The 14,966-nt window shown below is 40.8% G+C and overlaps 1 protein-coding gene across 2 annotated transcripts in view; it reads left to right on the forward strand.

Moving 5' to 3' along the window:
- The window catches only part of PRIM2 (DNA primase subunit 2), a 291,365-nt gene that overhangs the window by 239,062 nt on the left and 37,337 nt on the right, over nucleotides 1-14,966 (forward strand). For both annotated transcript variants that reach the window (XM_036870754.1, XM_036870755.1), the window contains exons 11-12: nucleotides 567-693; nucleotides 13,125-13,207. In XM_036870754.1, coding sequence (XP_036726649.1) covers nucleotides 567-693; nucleotides 13,125-13,207 — 210 coding nt within the window. The remainder of the gene's footprint in view (nucleotides 1-566; nucleotides 694-13,124; nucleotides 13,208-14,966) is intronic.

The following is a 14,966-nucleotide window of genomic DNA, read 5'->3' on the forward strand; positions in this document are numbered from 1 at the left end:
TTTTTTCTTCTTATCCCACCCATTTCAAAGTCCTTCCTATGTCATTACCTTGCGTTTTGAACATGAGTCAGGAATTCCAGGCAGGAGGCAATCACAGTAGTTCCTTCATCAAGCATTTGCTGTCAGCTTGTTTTGTATAGTGAAAATCCAGAGGAAGGCATTAATTAGTTAGGAGACACTTCAAAAGTAGAATAGGCAGGATGTGGGAATTCAGGGAAGACTAGGATAAAGGGGGTAGAGAAGATGATTTACATCTAGCATGATCTTTGGAATCAAACCAAGAAATGAGCAAATTGATTATTCTTCTCAGGAAAGGATTATCCTCATCTTTAAACATATAAACATAAGCTGTCTCTAACCTGAGAAATGTGTTTCCTTTAAGTTTTGCACCTTTAAAAACCTGTAAAGGACCCAAATGTTATATTGGTATAAATATACATCTGCCTGTGAATGCTAAATTTATTTTAGAAAAATCACTTTGTGCTCTTTGGTTCCAGCAGGCACTGTTGACACCACCAGTACAATGCTGGCTTACTTTGTCTCTTCTTTCTTTTTCCTCTAATCAGTTTGATAAAGGCTACTCTTACAATATCCGTCATAGCTTTGGAAAGGAAGGCAAGAGGACAGACTATACGCCTTACAGTTGCCTGAAGATTATCCTAACCAATCCACCAAGCCAAGGGGATTATCATGGTAAGTGCTTCCTCTGGATGTGTCTGTGATATACAGAAACCCAGGAGCTCTGTAGGAAACACTGAAACAGTGGAATGATTTTTGCATTACTAAGGGGAACGGGTTTGTAGCTTGTGTCGGTCATCAGGTCAAGCCAGAGCTCCACTAGCTTCTAGTGGTATGTCTTATTATTGGGCTGGGTCAGCATAAGAAAGCGGTTCTGCTGTTCTCCACTTTGTGCTGGACTGGGCTCTTTAGTCCTCCGTCCCCTTCACCTGCTATTCTCTTTCTCCTGTTCTGCATGTGTCTTAGAAGGCTGATGCGAGTTCTTCAAAGCTTTTTAAAATTGAGTGCCTCGAATTTTGGAACAGTAGATTGATTAATTTTCAGAGACTACTGAGAGAGAGTGTGTTTTATTCTCATTACTATCATCTGATTAACAAAGATTGAGGGATTTAACAAGTCACGGTTTCAAACATCTATCAATTTGCCTAAGTTGTAGGTTAAAAAGAAAGTTAATCTGTTTTCTGTAGATTTCTGAGTTTAACACCTTTTTTCTAAAATAGTTCTCTGAGCATACCTTGAAAAGCTCCTCACTTGTCTGGTATGTGAGAGCATGATTTAATAGTCCATATTAGTTAAATTTTCTAGATTACCAAAGCTGACTGCAATATGTGTCAAAACTTTTTCTTGTTTTAGCATCTTAAATGAAATTCTGTTTTAGAAGATCACACAGTTGCAGGCTGTTAAAGATCAAAAAAATCTCAAATGGAATTTTAAGAAAGATGCTTCATGTGTCCAGAGCATTAGCATTTAGTAGATGCAAAGGTGGCCAGTCCTGGAACACACAGTGAGCGGTTTTCACCGCTCGTGTCAGGCACTTACGGAACTTTTAGAAATACAGGCTCAGGCTCAACCCTCAGACGCATAAACTCAGATTTATTTGCTAGTTCTCTGGGTGATTTTGATGTCTTCTAAACTTTGAAAACAACTGACCAGATACTTGTGGTGAGAAAGTCTGTAGCTTTTCCCAGTGGCCACACCAGGGAGTAACTTACACTGAGCTTGGCCAAGTGAAACTCCCAGTGGTTCTTCTGTCGGTTTACAAGTCCTCACATTCAGCACTTACTTAGTTGATTTTTATTAGCTTAAAGACAGGATTTTATATTTCTTCTTCTTGTTATTGTATCTTATTTATTCTGGTCCATTCTGTTTGTTTTACTTTGTTTTTAATTTAAACTCTATCAGCTAGAAAATAATACACAGCTAACTCTTGAACAGCAGGGGTTTGAACTGCATGAGTCCATCTTACACGCAGATTTTTTCCAACAAATATATACAGTACTACACAATCCGAGGTTGGCTGAATCTGAGGATGTGGAACCTTGGATACAGAGGGCCAACTGTGGGACTTGGGTACCTGCAGACTTTGGTATCCCAGGCAGGTCCCAGAACCAGTCCTCTGTGGATGCTGAGGGACCACTGTACTTAGCAGACCCTCAACGAGCTCGTATTGTTTTTTAGACACATTGATCTACCCTTTCTTTAAGTGAATAAGCTTTATTTTTGTGGAGCAGTTTTAGGATCACAGCAGTACTGAGCAGGAGGTATAGAGAGATCCCGGGTGCCCTCTGCCCCACACTTGCTCAGCTGTCCCCATGTCAGCATGGCCCGCAGCAGAGGGCTTGGCCCTATGAGCTGAGGATGTGCTGTCTGCTGCTGTTGGGTGTAGCCAGTTAATGGATATCATTTCTGTCCCGGAATGATGGTGCTTGTGAGCTCACTGTGTTGTTGCAGATTCTCCATCTGCGGGATCTGTCCAGCTTGATGGAGGTGGAGTCCAGCAGTGGAGTCAGCACTTCTCCTTGCAATTCTGTCAGGTTTTCCCTGATGTGTTTTGATGCTCTGTTGTTAAGTGCATACGCATTACGGATGGTGATGTCTTCTTGGAGTATTCACCCCTTATCGTTACGTAATGCCCCTTTTTATCCTGCATAAGCTCCCATTCTCTGAACTCTGCTCTGTCTGAAAGTAACATAGATACTCCCACTTTCTTTGATTTGTGTTAGCATGGTGTATCTTTCTCTGTCTTTACTTTCAATCCATATGTGTCTTTAAAGTGGCTTTCTTGTATACAACATACGGTTGGGTCTTGATTTTGATTTTGATCCATTCTGACAATCTATTTTTAATTGGTGACCACTGACGTTTAAAGTAATGATTGATATAGTTGGATTAATGGCTGCCATATTTTTTACTGTTTTTTATTTGTTGCCCTTATTCTTTGTTTCTGTGTTTTTGTCTTCCACACATTTTCTGCCTTTTGTGGTTTTAACTGAGCATTTTATATGATTCCATTTTTTTCTCTTCTTAGCATATCTATTGTATTTCTTTTGTTACTTTTTAAATTAGTTTTATTTTTTAAAGAGTTTTCACTATATATGTACAACTAATCCAACTCTCTTTTCAAATCACCACATCACACATAAGTAATGCAAGTACCTTATAATAACGAATATTTCTACTTCCCTTGTATCATTCTGTCATTCATTTCATTTATACTTAAGAATATATAACCACACACAGATATGTACATAAACATGCATAACAGAATACACTGTTCCCATTACTTTGAACAAACTGTTATCTGTCAGATTAGTTATGAATAAGGAAAATAAAAGTTTTTATATTACCTTTCCTTATCATTCTCTGATGTTCAAATTTTCTTTGGGTAGATCTGAATTTCTGGTTTGTATCATTTTATTTCTCTTTGAAGAACTTCTTTTAATGTTTCTTGCCATGCAGGTCTGGCAACAGATTACCTGAATTTTTGTTTGTCAGAGAAAATCCTTATTTCTCCTCTTTTGAAGGAGAATTTTGCAGGGTACAGAATTCTGGGTTTGAGGGATTTTTTCTCTCAACAGTTTAACTGTTTCACTCCACTCTCTTCTTGCACAGTTTCTGAGGATAGGTTAGATATAATTATTTTCTTTGCTTCTCTGTAGGTAAGGTGTTTCCCCTTTGGCTTCTTTCAAGATTTTTCTTTGTTATTGATTTTCTGAAGTATGAATATATTATGCCTAGCTGCTTTTTTTTGGCATTTATCCTGCTTGGTGTTCTCTGAGCTTCCTGGGTCTGTGGTTTGGTGTCTGACATTAATTTGGGGGAAATTCTCTGTCATTATTGCTTCTGTTTCTTTCTCTCTCTCTCCTCCTTCTGGTATTCCCATTCTCATATGTTACACCTTTCATAGTTGTTCACGGTTCTTGGCTATTCTGTTCTTGTTGTTTTTCCTTTTGTTTTTTTGGGTTTGAAGTTTCTATTGACATATCCTCAAGCACAGAGATCTTTTCCTCAGCCGTGTCTGCTAATAAGCCCATCAAAGGCATTCTTCATTTGTCTTACAGTGTTTGCATCTCTTTTTGATTCTTCCTTAGAATTTCCATCTGTCTGCTTACATTACACATCTGTTCTTGCATGTTGTCTACTTTTTCCAGTAGAGCCCTCAGCATATTAATCATAGTTAATTTAGATTCCCAGTCTGATAACTCCAGTATCCCTGCCTTATCTGGCTCTAATTCTGACACGTTTTCAGTCTCTTCACACTGTTATTTTTTGTTGAAAGGTAGACGTGAGGAACTCCAGTACGTAGGCCTGTAGTGATGCGGTGGTGAGCAGGGGGGGTGCCTATAGTGTTGGATTGGGTAATTGGGTCTCAGTGTTTAGTGAGCCTGTGGCTGTGGGCTGTGAACTTCAACAGTGATTCTCAGCTTCCTCCCTTTGGGGGGACAGGATGGCCAGAGGAGGCTGGAGCTGAGCATTTCTCTTCCCCCAGGTAGGCCCGGCTCTGGTAAAATAGTTTCTCCTGGCCTTGCTAAGAAGAGCAGAGTGCTCCAGAGTATTTAAAATGGTACCTGTGCTTACCCCCGTGCTACAGCATGAGGGGATTTCTCTGTTACTTGCTGTGAGCAACTGGTAGAGCCCCTGAAGTTCAGCCTCAAAGTGTGGCCCTCCTCTGACTGGTCTCCCTGGACCTTCTAACTTTCAGACTTGTCCACACAGAGACTCCAGAAATTTGTCAGTTACAGGTTAGGTTTTCCTACCCCAGTGCTTGTTCCTACAGAGATTTCTGCTCTGGTTTGTTGTGATTCTCTGTGTCTGCCTCTCCCTCCAATTTTGGGGACAGTGGTTTTCCCTGTGACCTCATTTCTTTGACAGATCTGAGAGGAGTTGTTGATTTTTCAGTCTGTTCAGCTTTTTACTTTTAGGATGGAGTGACAACTTCTAAGCTCTTTCTGTGCCAGAATGCAAACCAGAAGTCTCTATCCTTTTAGATTTGTGTAGTTTGCAAACCTCTGTAGTCCCTAGGTTGACCTGTTTCATTAACCAGCACTGCCTGGAGTTGGGTTGTTCAGCCAGTCATGAGTCGATGTAGGTAGAACTATATTCCACACTGTTTATCCATCCCTTCCACAAATGTGTGCTGGGAAGTTCTGTTCAACACTTTGCTGGAATCAGCATTAGTTGTGTCTACATTCACTTCATCTTCAGTTACCTTGTGAGTCCAGCCCTTTCCAGTTTGGAAGATTGTTCCCTTTGATGTGGAAGATAGAAACAAAGTAGGAGTTGTCAAGTTCTGTTTTCTTTCTGTCATTTGTCAAAATAACACCAGCTTCCTTGCTTCTGAGGTGGTTTGTTTCTTCTGTTTTTTTTTTTTTTTAAACATCTTTATTGGAGTATAATTGCTTTACAATGGTGTATTAGTTTCTGCTTTATAACAAAATGAGTCAGTTATACATATACATATGTTCCCATAACTCTTCCCTCTTGCATCTCCCTCCCTCCCACCCTCCCTACCCCACCCCTCTAGGTGGTCACAAACCACTGAGCTGATCTCCCTGTGCTATGCAGCTGCTTCCCACTAGCTATCTATTTTACGTTTGGTAGTGTATATATGTCCATGCCACTCTCTCACTTTGTCTCAGCTTACCCTTCCCCCTCCCCATATCCTCAAGTCCATTCTCTAGTAGGTCTCTGTCTTTATTCCCGTCTTACCCCTAGGTTCTTCATGCCCTTTTTTTTTTTTTTTTTCTTAGATTCCATATATATGTGTTAGCATACGGCATTTGTTTTTCTCTTTCTGACTTACTTCACTCTGTATGACAGACTCTAACTCCATCCACCTCACTACAAATACCTCCATTTCATTTCTTTTTATGGCTGAGTAATATTCCATTGTATATATGTGCCACATCTTCTTTATCCATTCATCCGATGATGGACACTTAGGTTGCTTCCATGTCCTGGCTATTGTAAATAGAGCTGCAGTGAACATTTTGGTACATGACTCTTTTTGAATTATGGTTTTCTTAGGGTATATGCCCAGTAGTGGGATTGCTGGGTCATATGGTAGTTCTATTTTCAGTTTTTTAAGGAAACTCCATACTGTTCTCCATAGTGGCTATATCAATTTACATTCCCACCAACAGTGCAAGAGGGTTCCCTTTTCTCCACACCCTCTCCAGCATTATTGTTTCTAGATTTTTTGATGATGGCCATTCTGACCGGTGTGAGATGATATCTCATTGTAGTTTTGATTTGCATTTCTCTATTGATTAATGATGTTGAGCATTCTTTCATGTGTCTGTTGGCAATCTGTATATCTTCTTTGGAGAAATGTCTATTTAGGTCTTCTGCCCATTTTTGGATTGGGTTGTTTGTTTTTTTGTTATTGAGCTGCATGAGCTGCTTGTAAATCTTGGAGATTAATCCTTTGTCAGTTGCTTCATTTGCAAATATTTTCTCCCATTCTGAGGGTTGTCTTTTGGTCTTGTTTATGGTTTCCTTTGCTGTGCAAAAGCTTTTAAGTTTCATTAGGTCCTTTTTGTTTATTTTTGTTTTTATTTCCAATTCTCTAGGAGCTGGGTCAAAAAGGATCTTGCTGTGATTTATGTCATAGAGTGTTCTGCCTATGTTTTCCTCTAAGAGTTTGATAGTGTCTGGCCTTACACTTAGGTCTTTAATCCATTTTGAGTTTATTTTTGTGTATGGTGTCAGGGAGTGTTCTAATTTCATACTTTTACATGTACCAGTCCAGTTTTCCCAACACCACTTATTGAAGAGGCTGTCTTTTCTCCACTGTATATGCTTGCCTCCTTTATCAAAGATAAGGTGACCATATGTGTGTGGGTTTATCTCTGGGCTTTCTATCCTGTTCCATTGATCTATGTTTCTGTTTTTGTGCCAGTACCAAACTGTCTTGATTACTGTAGCTTTGTAATATAGTCTGAAGTCAGGGAGCCTGATTCCTCCAGCTCCATTTTTCGTTCTCAAGATTGCTCTGGCTATTCGGGGTCTTTTGTGTTTCCATACAAATTGTGAAATTTTTTGTTCTAGTTCTGTGAAAAATGCCAGTGGTAGTTTGATAGGGCTTGCATTGAATCTGTAGATTGCTTTGGGTAGTAGTGTCATTTTCACAATGTTGATTCTTCCAATCCAAAAACATGGTATATCTCTCCATCTATTTGTATCATCTTTAATTTCTTTCATCAGTGTCTTATAATTTTCTGCATACAGGTCTTTTGTCTCCTTAGGTAGGTTTATTCCTAGATGTTTTATTCTTTTTGTTGCAATGGTAAACGGGAGTGTTTCCTTAATTTCACTTTCAGATTTTTCATCATTAGTGTATAGGAATGCAAGAGATTTCTGTGCATTAATTTCATATCCTGCTACTTTACCAAATTCATTGATTAGCTCTAGGAGTTTTCTGGTAGCATCTTTAGGATTCTCTATGTATAGTATCATGTCATCTGCAAACAGTGACAGCTTTACTTCTTTTCTGATTTGGATTCCTTTTCTTTCTTTTTCTTCTCTGGTTGCTGTGGCTAACACTTCCAAAACTATGTTGAATAATAGTGGTGAGAGTGGGCAACCTTGTCTTGTTCCTGATCTTAGTGGAAATGGTTTCAGTTTTTCACCATTGAGGACAATGTTGGCTGTGGGTTTGTCATATATGGCCTTTATTATGTTGAGGAGAGTTCCCTCTATGTGTACTTTCTGGAGGGTTTTTATCATAAATGGGTGTTAAATTTTGTCAAAAGCTTTCTCTGCATCTATTGAGATGATCATATGGTTTTTCTCCTTCAATTTGTTAATATGATGTATCACGTTGATTGATTTGCGTATATTGAAGAATCCTTGCATTCCTGGAATAAACCCCACTTGATCATGGTGTATGATCCTATTAATGTGCTGTTGGATTCTGTTTGCTAATATTTTGTTGAGGATTTTTGCATCTATGTTCATCAGTGATATTGGCCTGTAGTTTTCTTTCTTTGTGACATCTTTGTCTGGTTTTGGTATCACGGTGATGGTGGCCTCTTAGAATGAGTTGGGGAGTGTTCCTCCCTCTGCAATATTTTGGAAGAGTTTGAGAAGGATGGGTGTTAGCTCTTCTCTAAATGTTTGGTAGAATTCGCCTGTGAAGCCATCTGGTCCTGGGCTTTTGTTTGTTGGAAGATTTTTAATCACAGTTTCAATTTCAGTGCTTGTGATTGGTCTGTTCATATTTTCTATTTCTTCCTGGTTCAGTCTCGGCAGGTTGTGCATTTCTAAGAATCTGTCCATTTCTTCCAGGTTGTCCATTTTATTGGCATAGAGTTGCTTGTAGTAATCTCATGATCGTTTGTATTTCTGCAGTGTCAGTGGTTACTTCTCCTTCTTCATTTCTAATTCTATTGATTTGAGTCTTCTCCCTTTTTCTCTTGATGAGTCTGGTTAATGGTTTATCAATTTTGTTTATCTTCTCAAAGCACCAGCTTTTAGTTTTATTGATCTTTGCTATTGTCTCCTTCATTTCTTTTTCATTTATTTCTGATCTGATCTTTATGATTTCTTTCCTTCTGCTAGCTTTGGGGTTTTTTTGTTCTTCTGTCTGTATTTGCTTTAGGTGCTAGGTTAGGTTGTTTATTTGAGATGTTTCCTGTTTCTTGATGTAGGCTTGTATTGCTATAAACTTCCCTCTTAGCACTGCTTTTGCTGCATCCCATAGGTTTGGGGTCGTGTCTCCATTGTCATTTGTTTCTAGGTATTTTTTGATTTCCGCTTTGATTTCTTCAGTGATCACTTCGTTATTAAGTAGTGTATTGTGTAGCCTCCATGTGTTTGTATTTTTTACAGATCTTTTCCTGTAATTGATATCTAGTATCATAGTGTTGTGGTCGGAAAAGATACTTGATACAATTTCAATTTTCTTAAATTTACGAAGGCTTGATTTGTGACCCAGGATATGATCTATCCTGGAGAATGTTCCATGAGCACTTGAGAAAAATGTGTATTCTGTTGTTTTTGGGTGGAATGTCCTATAAATATCCATTAAGTCCATCTTGTTAAATGTATCATTTAAAGCTTGTGTTTCCTTATTTATTTTCATTTTGGATGATCTGTCCATTGGTGAAAGTGGGGTGTTAAAGTCCCCTACTATGATTGTGTTACTGTCGATTTCCCCTTTTATGGCTGTTAGTATTTGCCTTATGTATTGAGGTGCTCCTATGTTGGGTGCATAAATATTTACAATTGTTATACCTTCCTCTTGGATCGATCCCTTGATCATTATATAGTGTCCTTCTTTGTCTCTTGTAATAGTCTTTATTTTAAAGTCTATTTTGTCTGATATGAGAATTGCTACTCCAGCTTTCTTTTGATTTCCATTTGCATGGAGTATCTTTTTCCATCCCCTCACTTTCAGTCTGTATGTGTCCCTAGGTCTGAAGTGGGTCTCTTGTAGACAGCATATATACGGGTCTTGTTTTTGTATCCATTCAGCCAGTCTATGTCTTTTGGTGGGAGCATTTAATGCATTTACATTTAAGGTAATTATCGATAGGTTTGTTCCTATTCCCATTTTCTTAATTTTTTTGTGTTTGTTATTGTAGGTCTTTTCCTTCTCTTGTGTTTCTTGCCTAGAGAAGTTCCTTTCATATTTGTTGTAAAGCTGGTTTGGTGGTGCTGAACTCTCTCAGCTTTTGCTTGTCTGTAAAGGTTTTAATTTCTCCATCAAATCTGAATGAGATCCTTGATGGGTAGAGTAATCTTGGTTATAGGTTTTTCTCCTTCATCACTTTAAATATGTCCTGCCACTCCCTTCTGGCTTGCAGAGTTTCTGCTGAAAGAACAGCTGTTAACCTTATGGGGATTCCCATAAGGAATTGTGGGAATTGTGTGTTATTTGTTGTTTTTCCCTTGCTGCTTTTAATATTTGTTCTTTGTATTTAATTTTTGATAGTTTGGTTAATATGTGTCTTGGCGTGTTTCTCCTTGGATTTTTTCCTGTATTGGACTCTCTGTGCTTCCTGGACTTGATTAACTATTTTCTTTCCCATGTTAGGGAAGTTTTCAACTATAATCTCTTCAAATATTTTCTCAGTCCCTTTGTTTTTCTCTTCTTCTTCTGGGACCCCTATAATTCGAATGTTGGTGCGTTTATTGTTGTGCCAGAGGTCCCTGAGATTGTCCTCAGTTCTTTTTATTCTTTGTTTTTTATTCTGCTCTGCAGTAGTTATTGTCACTATTTTATCTTCCAGGTCACTTATCCGTTCTTCTGCCTCAGTTATTCTGCTATTGATCCCTTCTAGAGTATTTTTAATTTCATTTATTGTGTTGTTCATCATTGCTTGTTTCCTCTTTAGTTCTTCTAGGTCCTTGTTAAATGTTTCTTGCATTTTCTCTATTCTATTTCCAAGATTTTGGATCATCTTTACTATCATTCTGAATTCTTTTTCAGGTAGACTGCCTATTTCCTCTTCATTTTTTATGTTTGGTGAATTTTTCCCTTGCTCCTTCATCTGCTGTGTGTTTTTCTGTCTTCTCATTTTGCTTATCTTAATGTGTTTGGAGTCTCCTTTTTGCAAACTGCAGGTTCGTAGTTCCCGTTGTTTTTGGTGTCTGTCCCCAGTGGCTAAGGGTTGGTTTGGTGGGTTGTGTAGGTTTCCTGGTGGAGGGGACTAGTGCCTGTGTTCTGGTGGATGATTCTGGATATTGTCTTTCTGGTGGGCAGGTCCACGTCTGGTGGTGTGTTTTGGGGTGTCTGTGGCCTTATTATGATTTTAGGCAGCCTCTCTGCTAATGGATGGGGCTATGTTCCTTTCTTGCTATTTGTCTGGCATAGGGTGTCCAGCACTGTAGGTTGCTGGTCGTTGAGTGAAGCTGGGTCTTGGTGTTGAGATGGAGATCTCGCGGAGATTTTCCCCGTTTGATATTACGTGGAGCTGGGAGGTCTCTTGTGGACCAGTGTCCTGAAGTTGGCCCTCCCACCTCAGAGGCACAGCACTGACTCCTGGCTGGAGCACCAAGATCCTTTCATCCACACAGCTCAGAATAAAAGGGAGAAAAAATAGAAAGAAAGAAAGAAAGAGGATAAAATAAAATAAAATAAAATAAAGTAAGATAAAATAAAATAGTTATTAAAATAAAAAAATAAAATATTATTATGAAAAAATATTTTTTAAAGTAAAAAAAAAAAAGATAAAAAGAACAGACGGACAGAACCCTAGGACAAATAGTGAAAGCAAAGCTATACAGACAAACTCTCACACAGAAGCATACACATACACACTCACAAAAAGAGGAAAAGGGAAAAAAATAATATATCTTGCTCCCAGAGTCCACATCCTCAATTTGGGATGATTTGTTGTCTATTCAGGTATTCCACAGATGCAGGGTACATCAAGTTGACTGTGGAGCTTTAATCCGCTGCTTCTGAGGCTGCTGGGAGAGATTTCCCTTTCTCTTCTTTGTTTGCACAGCTCCCAGGTTCAGCTTTGGATTTGGCCCCGCCTCTGCGTGTAGGTCACCTGAGGGTGTCTGTTCTTGGCTCAGACAGGACGGGGTTAAAGGAGCAGCTGATTCGGGGGCTCTGGCTCACTAGGCAGTGGGGAGGGAGGGGTACGGAATGCAGGGCGAGCCTGCGGCATCAGAGGCTGGCGTGACGTTGCACCAGCCTGAGGAGCGCCGTGCGTTCTCCCAGGGAAGTTGTCCCTGGAACACGGGAGCCTGGCCGTGGCGGGGTGCACAGGCTCCCGGGAGGGGCATTGTGGATAGTGACCTGTGGTCGCACACAGGCTTCTTGGTGGCGGCAGCAGCAGTCTTAGCGTTTCATGTCCGTCTCTGGGGTCCGCGCTGATAGCCGCGGCTCGCGCCCGTCTCTGGAGCTCCTTTAAGCAGCGCTCTGAATCCCCTCTCCTCGCGCACCAGGAAACAAAGAGGGAAGAAAAAGTCTCTTGCATCTTCGGCAGGTCCAGACCTTTTCCAGGACTCCTTCCCGGCTAGCTGTGGTGCACTAACCCCTTCAGGCTGTGTGCAAGCAGCCAACCCCAGTCCTCTCCCTGGGATCCGACAGAAGCCCGAGCCTCAGCTCCCAGCCCCCGCCCATCCCGGCGGGTGAGCAGACAAGCCTCTCGGGCTGGTGAGTGCTGGTCGGCACCGATCCTCTGTGCAGGAATCTCTCCGCTTTGCCCTCCACACCCCTGTTGCTGCACTCTCCTCCGCGGCTCTGAAGCTCTCCCCTCCGCCACCCACAGTCTCCGCCTGCGAAGGGGCTTCCTGGTGTGTGGAAAACTTTCCTCCTTCACAGCTCCCTCCCACTGGTGCAGGTCCCGTCCCTATTCTTTTGTCTCTTTTTTTTCTTTTTTCTTTTGCCCTGCCCAGGTACGTGGGGAGTTTCTTGCCTTTTGGGAGGTCTGAGGTCTTCTGCCAGCGTTCAGTGGGTGTTCTATAGAAGCAGTTCCACGTGTAGATGTATTTCTGATGTATCTGTGGGGAGGAAGGTGATCTCCACTTCTTACTCTTCTGCCATCTTCTCCTCGAGCCCCCTGTTTCTTCTGTTTTCTTCTTCTTGTGAGCATAGCTTTCAAAGACTTTTTTGTGATCTTTGGTTTTTTGTCAGTCTTCAGTTTCTTCTTGGCTTTGCCCTTTCTGACCCTTTTCATGACAGGTATAGCCATTATTTCAAATGCAATTTGGACAGTTCAATTAATCTGTCTCTTTTTGGTGTCCTTTAATAATTCTGGGCTTAACTAAGCCTCATTTCTTTCTCATTGGGACCCTTTGCCATTTCATCATAAGACTTTTTTTAGAGTAATAATGTTGGCTAACCCGTGTTGGGTGCTTGTTAGCTAGTAGCATAATTAAAAGTGCTTCCTCCTCCTAGTGAGTGGGCAGCCTTGCCTGAGAATGCTGGAATGTTTTATGTAACTCTTGACGCTGTAGTGCCCTGATAACCGCGCAGCTCAGTCGTCATTTAGATAAAGAGAGGAAACCAGTTGCACCCATGGGCAATTAACTTTTTTATTAATAAGCTGTTAGACAATTAAGGGACGCTCAGACAGTCTTTTGAGTGTGGTGTTGTATTATGTCCGGGTGAATAACCTTGCTGCTGTGCTGCTTGTCGTTGTCAGGGTGCCCCTTCCGGCACAGCGATCCCGAGCTGCTGAGACAGAAGCTGCAGGCGTACAAGATCCCTCCCTCAGGGATCAACCAGGTAGGTCGGACCCTGCCCTGCAGCCTCAGTAATGAGACAGTGGACAGGCCCTTCAGTTTCATGTCATGTTCTTGCAGCGACACGGTGTACTACCTGCTGGGCCTCATGCCAAACATCCTATCTTCTAGGTGAATTAAGCCAAAGCTTTGGCTTTTCTGCTTTAGACTCCTTGGAAATTCTAGTTCTTCTGTCTGCTAGGCTGCATTTTTATGTAATAACAGAAACTGAAAACCTTTTTTTTTCTCTCATTTTGTTTTACTGTCTCAATGGGGGCATTTTAAAAAATAAGTTTTTAGAGGAATGCATGGAAGCTTATTAATGAAGCTGAAAATCGATGATATCATATTTCATTTTGGAGACTTTGTGCTGCAGGGAAGTTGAAGGAGAAGATAACGCAGTATGGACTGGCTGGGCGTTCTCATTTACTACGTCAGATCCACACTTACGAGGATAATTCATCAGGTCGAACAGTTTATCAAACTACTTTGCCTCGTAAACCACTTAGATAAAAAAAGAAATGCTCAAATGTAAAACCAAATATTTAAGAGTATATCGTTTAATAAACATGCTTTTAAAAAACTTGTGACCTCACAGAGATACTGTCTCTAGTGTGCTTTGTAAGTTGGCTTGGATTTTGAAGGAGTTCAAGAGGAGCTTCTACTTCCTTAGCTGAAAAAGAACAATATCTATTTTAGAGCCAGAACATCTAAATCATTATATGTCAATTTTTTTTTCTTGAAAAAAAAATTATTCTAGAAAACTCTACTGCTTCTACTGCATCCAGAGTACATATTGAGTTTAGTCAATTCAGTTCAAATCTTACGGTTTTTCCGTCCTCTGGGGAAGGCAGTGCTCAAGGTGCTCTTTGCAAATGCTAAGATTCAGATATAAACCCTGCTCCTTCATAACCAGAATCTGGAGGGAAACATGTGCCGAGTGTAATGAGAGAGGCACACATAGAGTGTCTCGGCTCTTCTGAAGATGGGGGATGGCTACCAGATTGGGAGGCTGAGGATCACTTCCTGGAAGAGACGCTCTGTGAATTAGGCCTTGAGTGTATGGGGGGTGGTTAAAAAGACAGAAAGTGCGTTTAAAAGACAGTAGGTGTATAGGATTACTAGCATTTCAAGCTTACGGTATTGGTGGCACCAGTACATCAACATTAATAGGCAACCTAAAAGAAGTTGTTGGTTTGAGAGATTAGGTTTGGAGCTGGGACAGTTAAATGGCAGACAGAATGTGGATTTGTCAGTGCATTAGAGAAGTTCCAGCTGGAAATCTGATGTTCTTTAGGGTTAGAATTGTAGAACTGTGGGATTGGAAGGGACATTAAAAGAGATCTCTTCACTTTTGTGGAGTTGTGGGGTGTTACATGCCCTTGGGTGCACAGCAACTAAGTCAGTGGAAACAGAAATGGAAGCCAGGCCTTCTGACCACGTTTTTTTCTCAAACCCAGTTTACTTTAGAGCTGATTATCGTGAGTTTTCTGTGGGAGAGGAGAACAAATAATGGAGAAGAGGGGGTAAGGAGTCCAAAACCAGGACTCAGAATGGGATCTTGGCTGATGCTTCCCTTTGTCAGGCAGTAGAAGGACAGAGCAGAAATAGGGGGAGAGGGAGGGAGTACTTTAGGGAAGTGCAGTGTACAAAAGTTAGGAGAGGAGTGTGAGAGGAGGTGTGGACCACCTCAGGTGTGGCCCAGCAGGTGTGTAGCTGAGGGACTGGGTGGGATTAGGACTGAGGAGAGGTGACTGGATTTG

Source organism: Balaenoptera musculus, chromosome 11 (assembly GCF_009873245.2).
Source record: "Balaenoptera musculus isolate JJ_BM4_2016_0621 chromosome 11, mBalMus1.pri.v3, whole genome shotgun sequence".
NCBI classification, from domain to species: domain Eukaryota; kingdom Metazoa; phylum Chordata; class Mammalia; order Artiodactyla; family Balaenopteridae; genus Balaenoptera; species Balaenoptera musculus.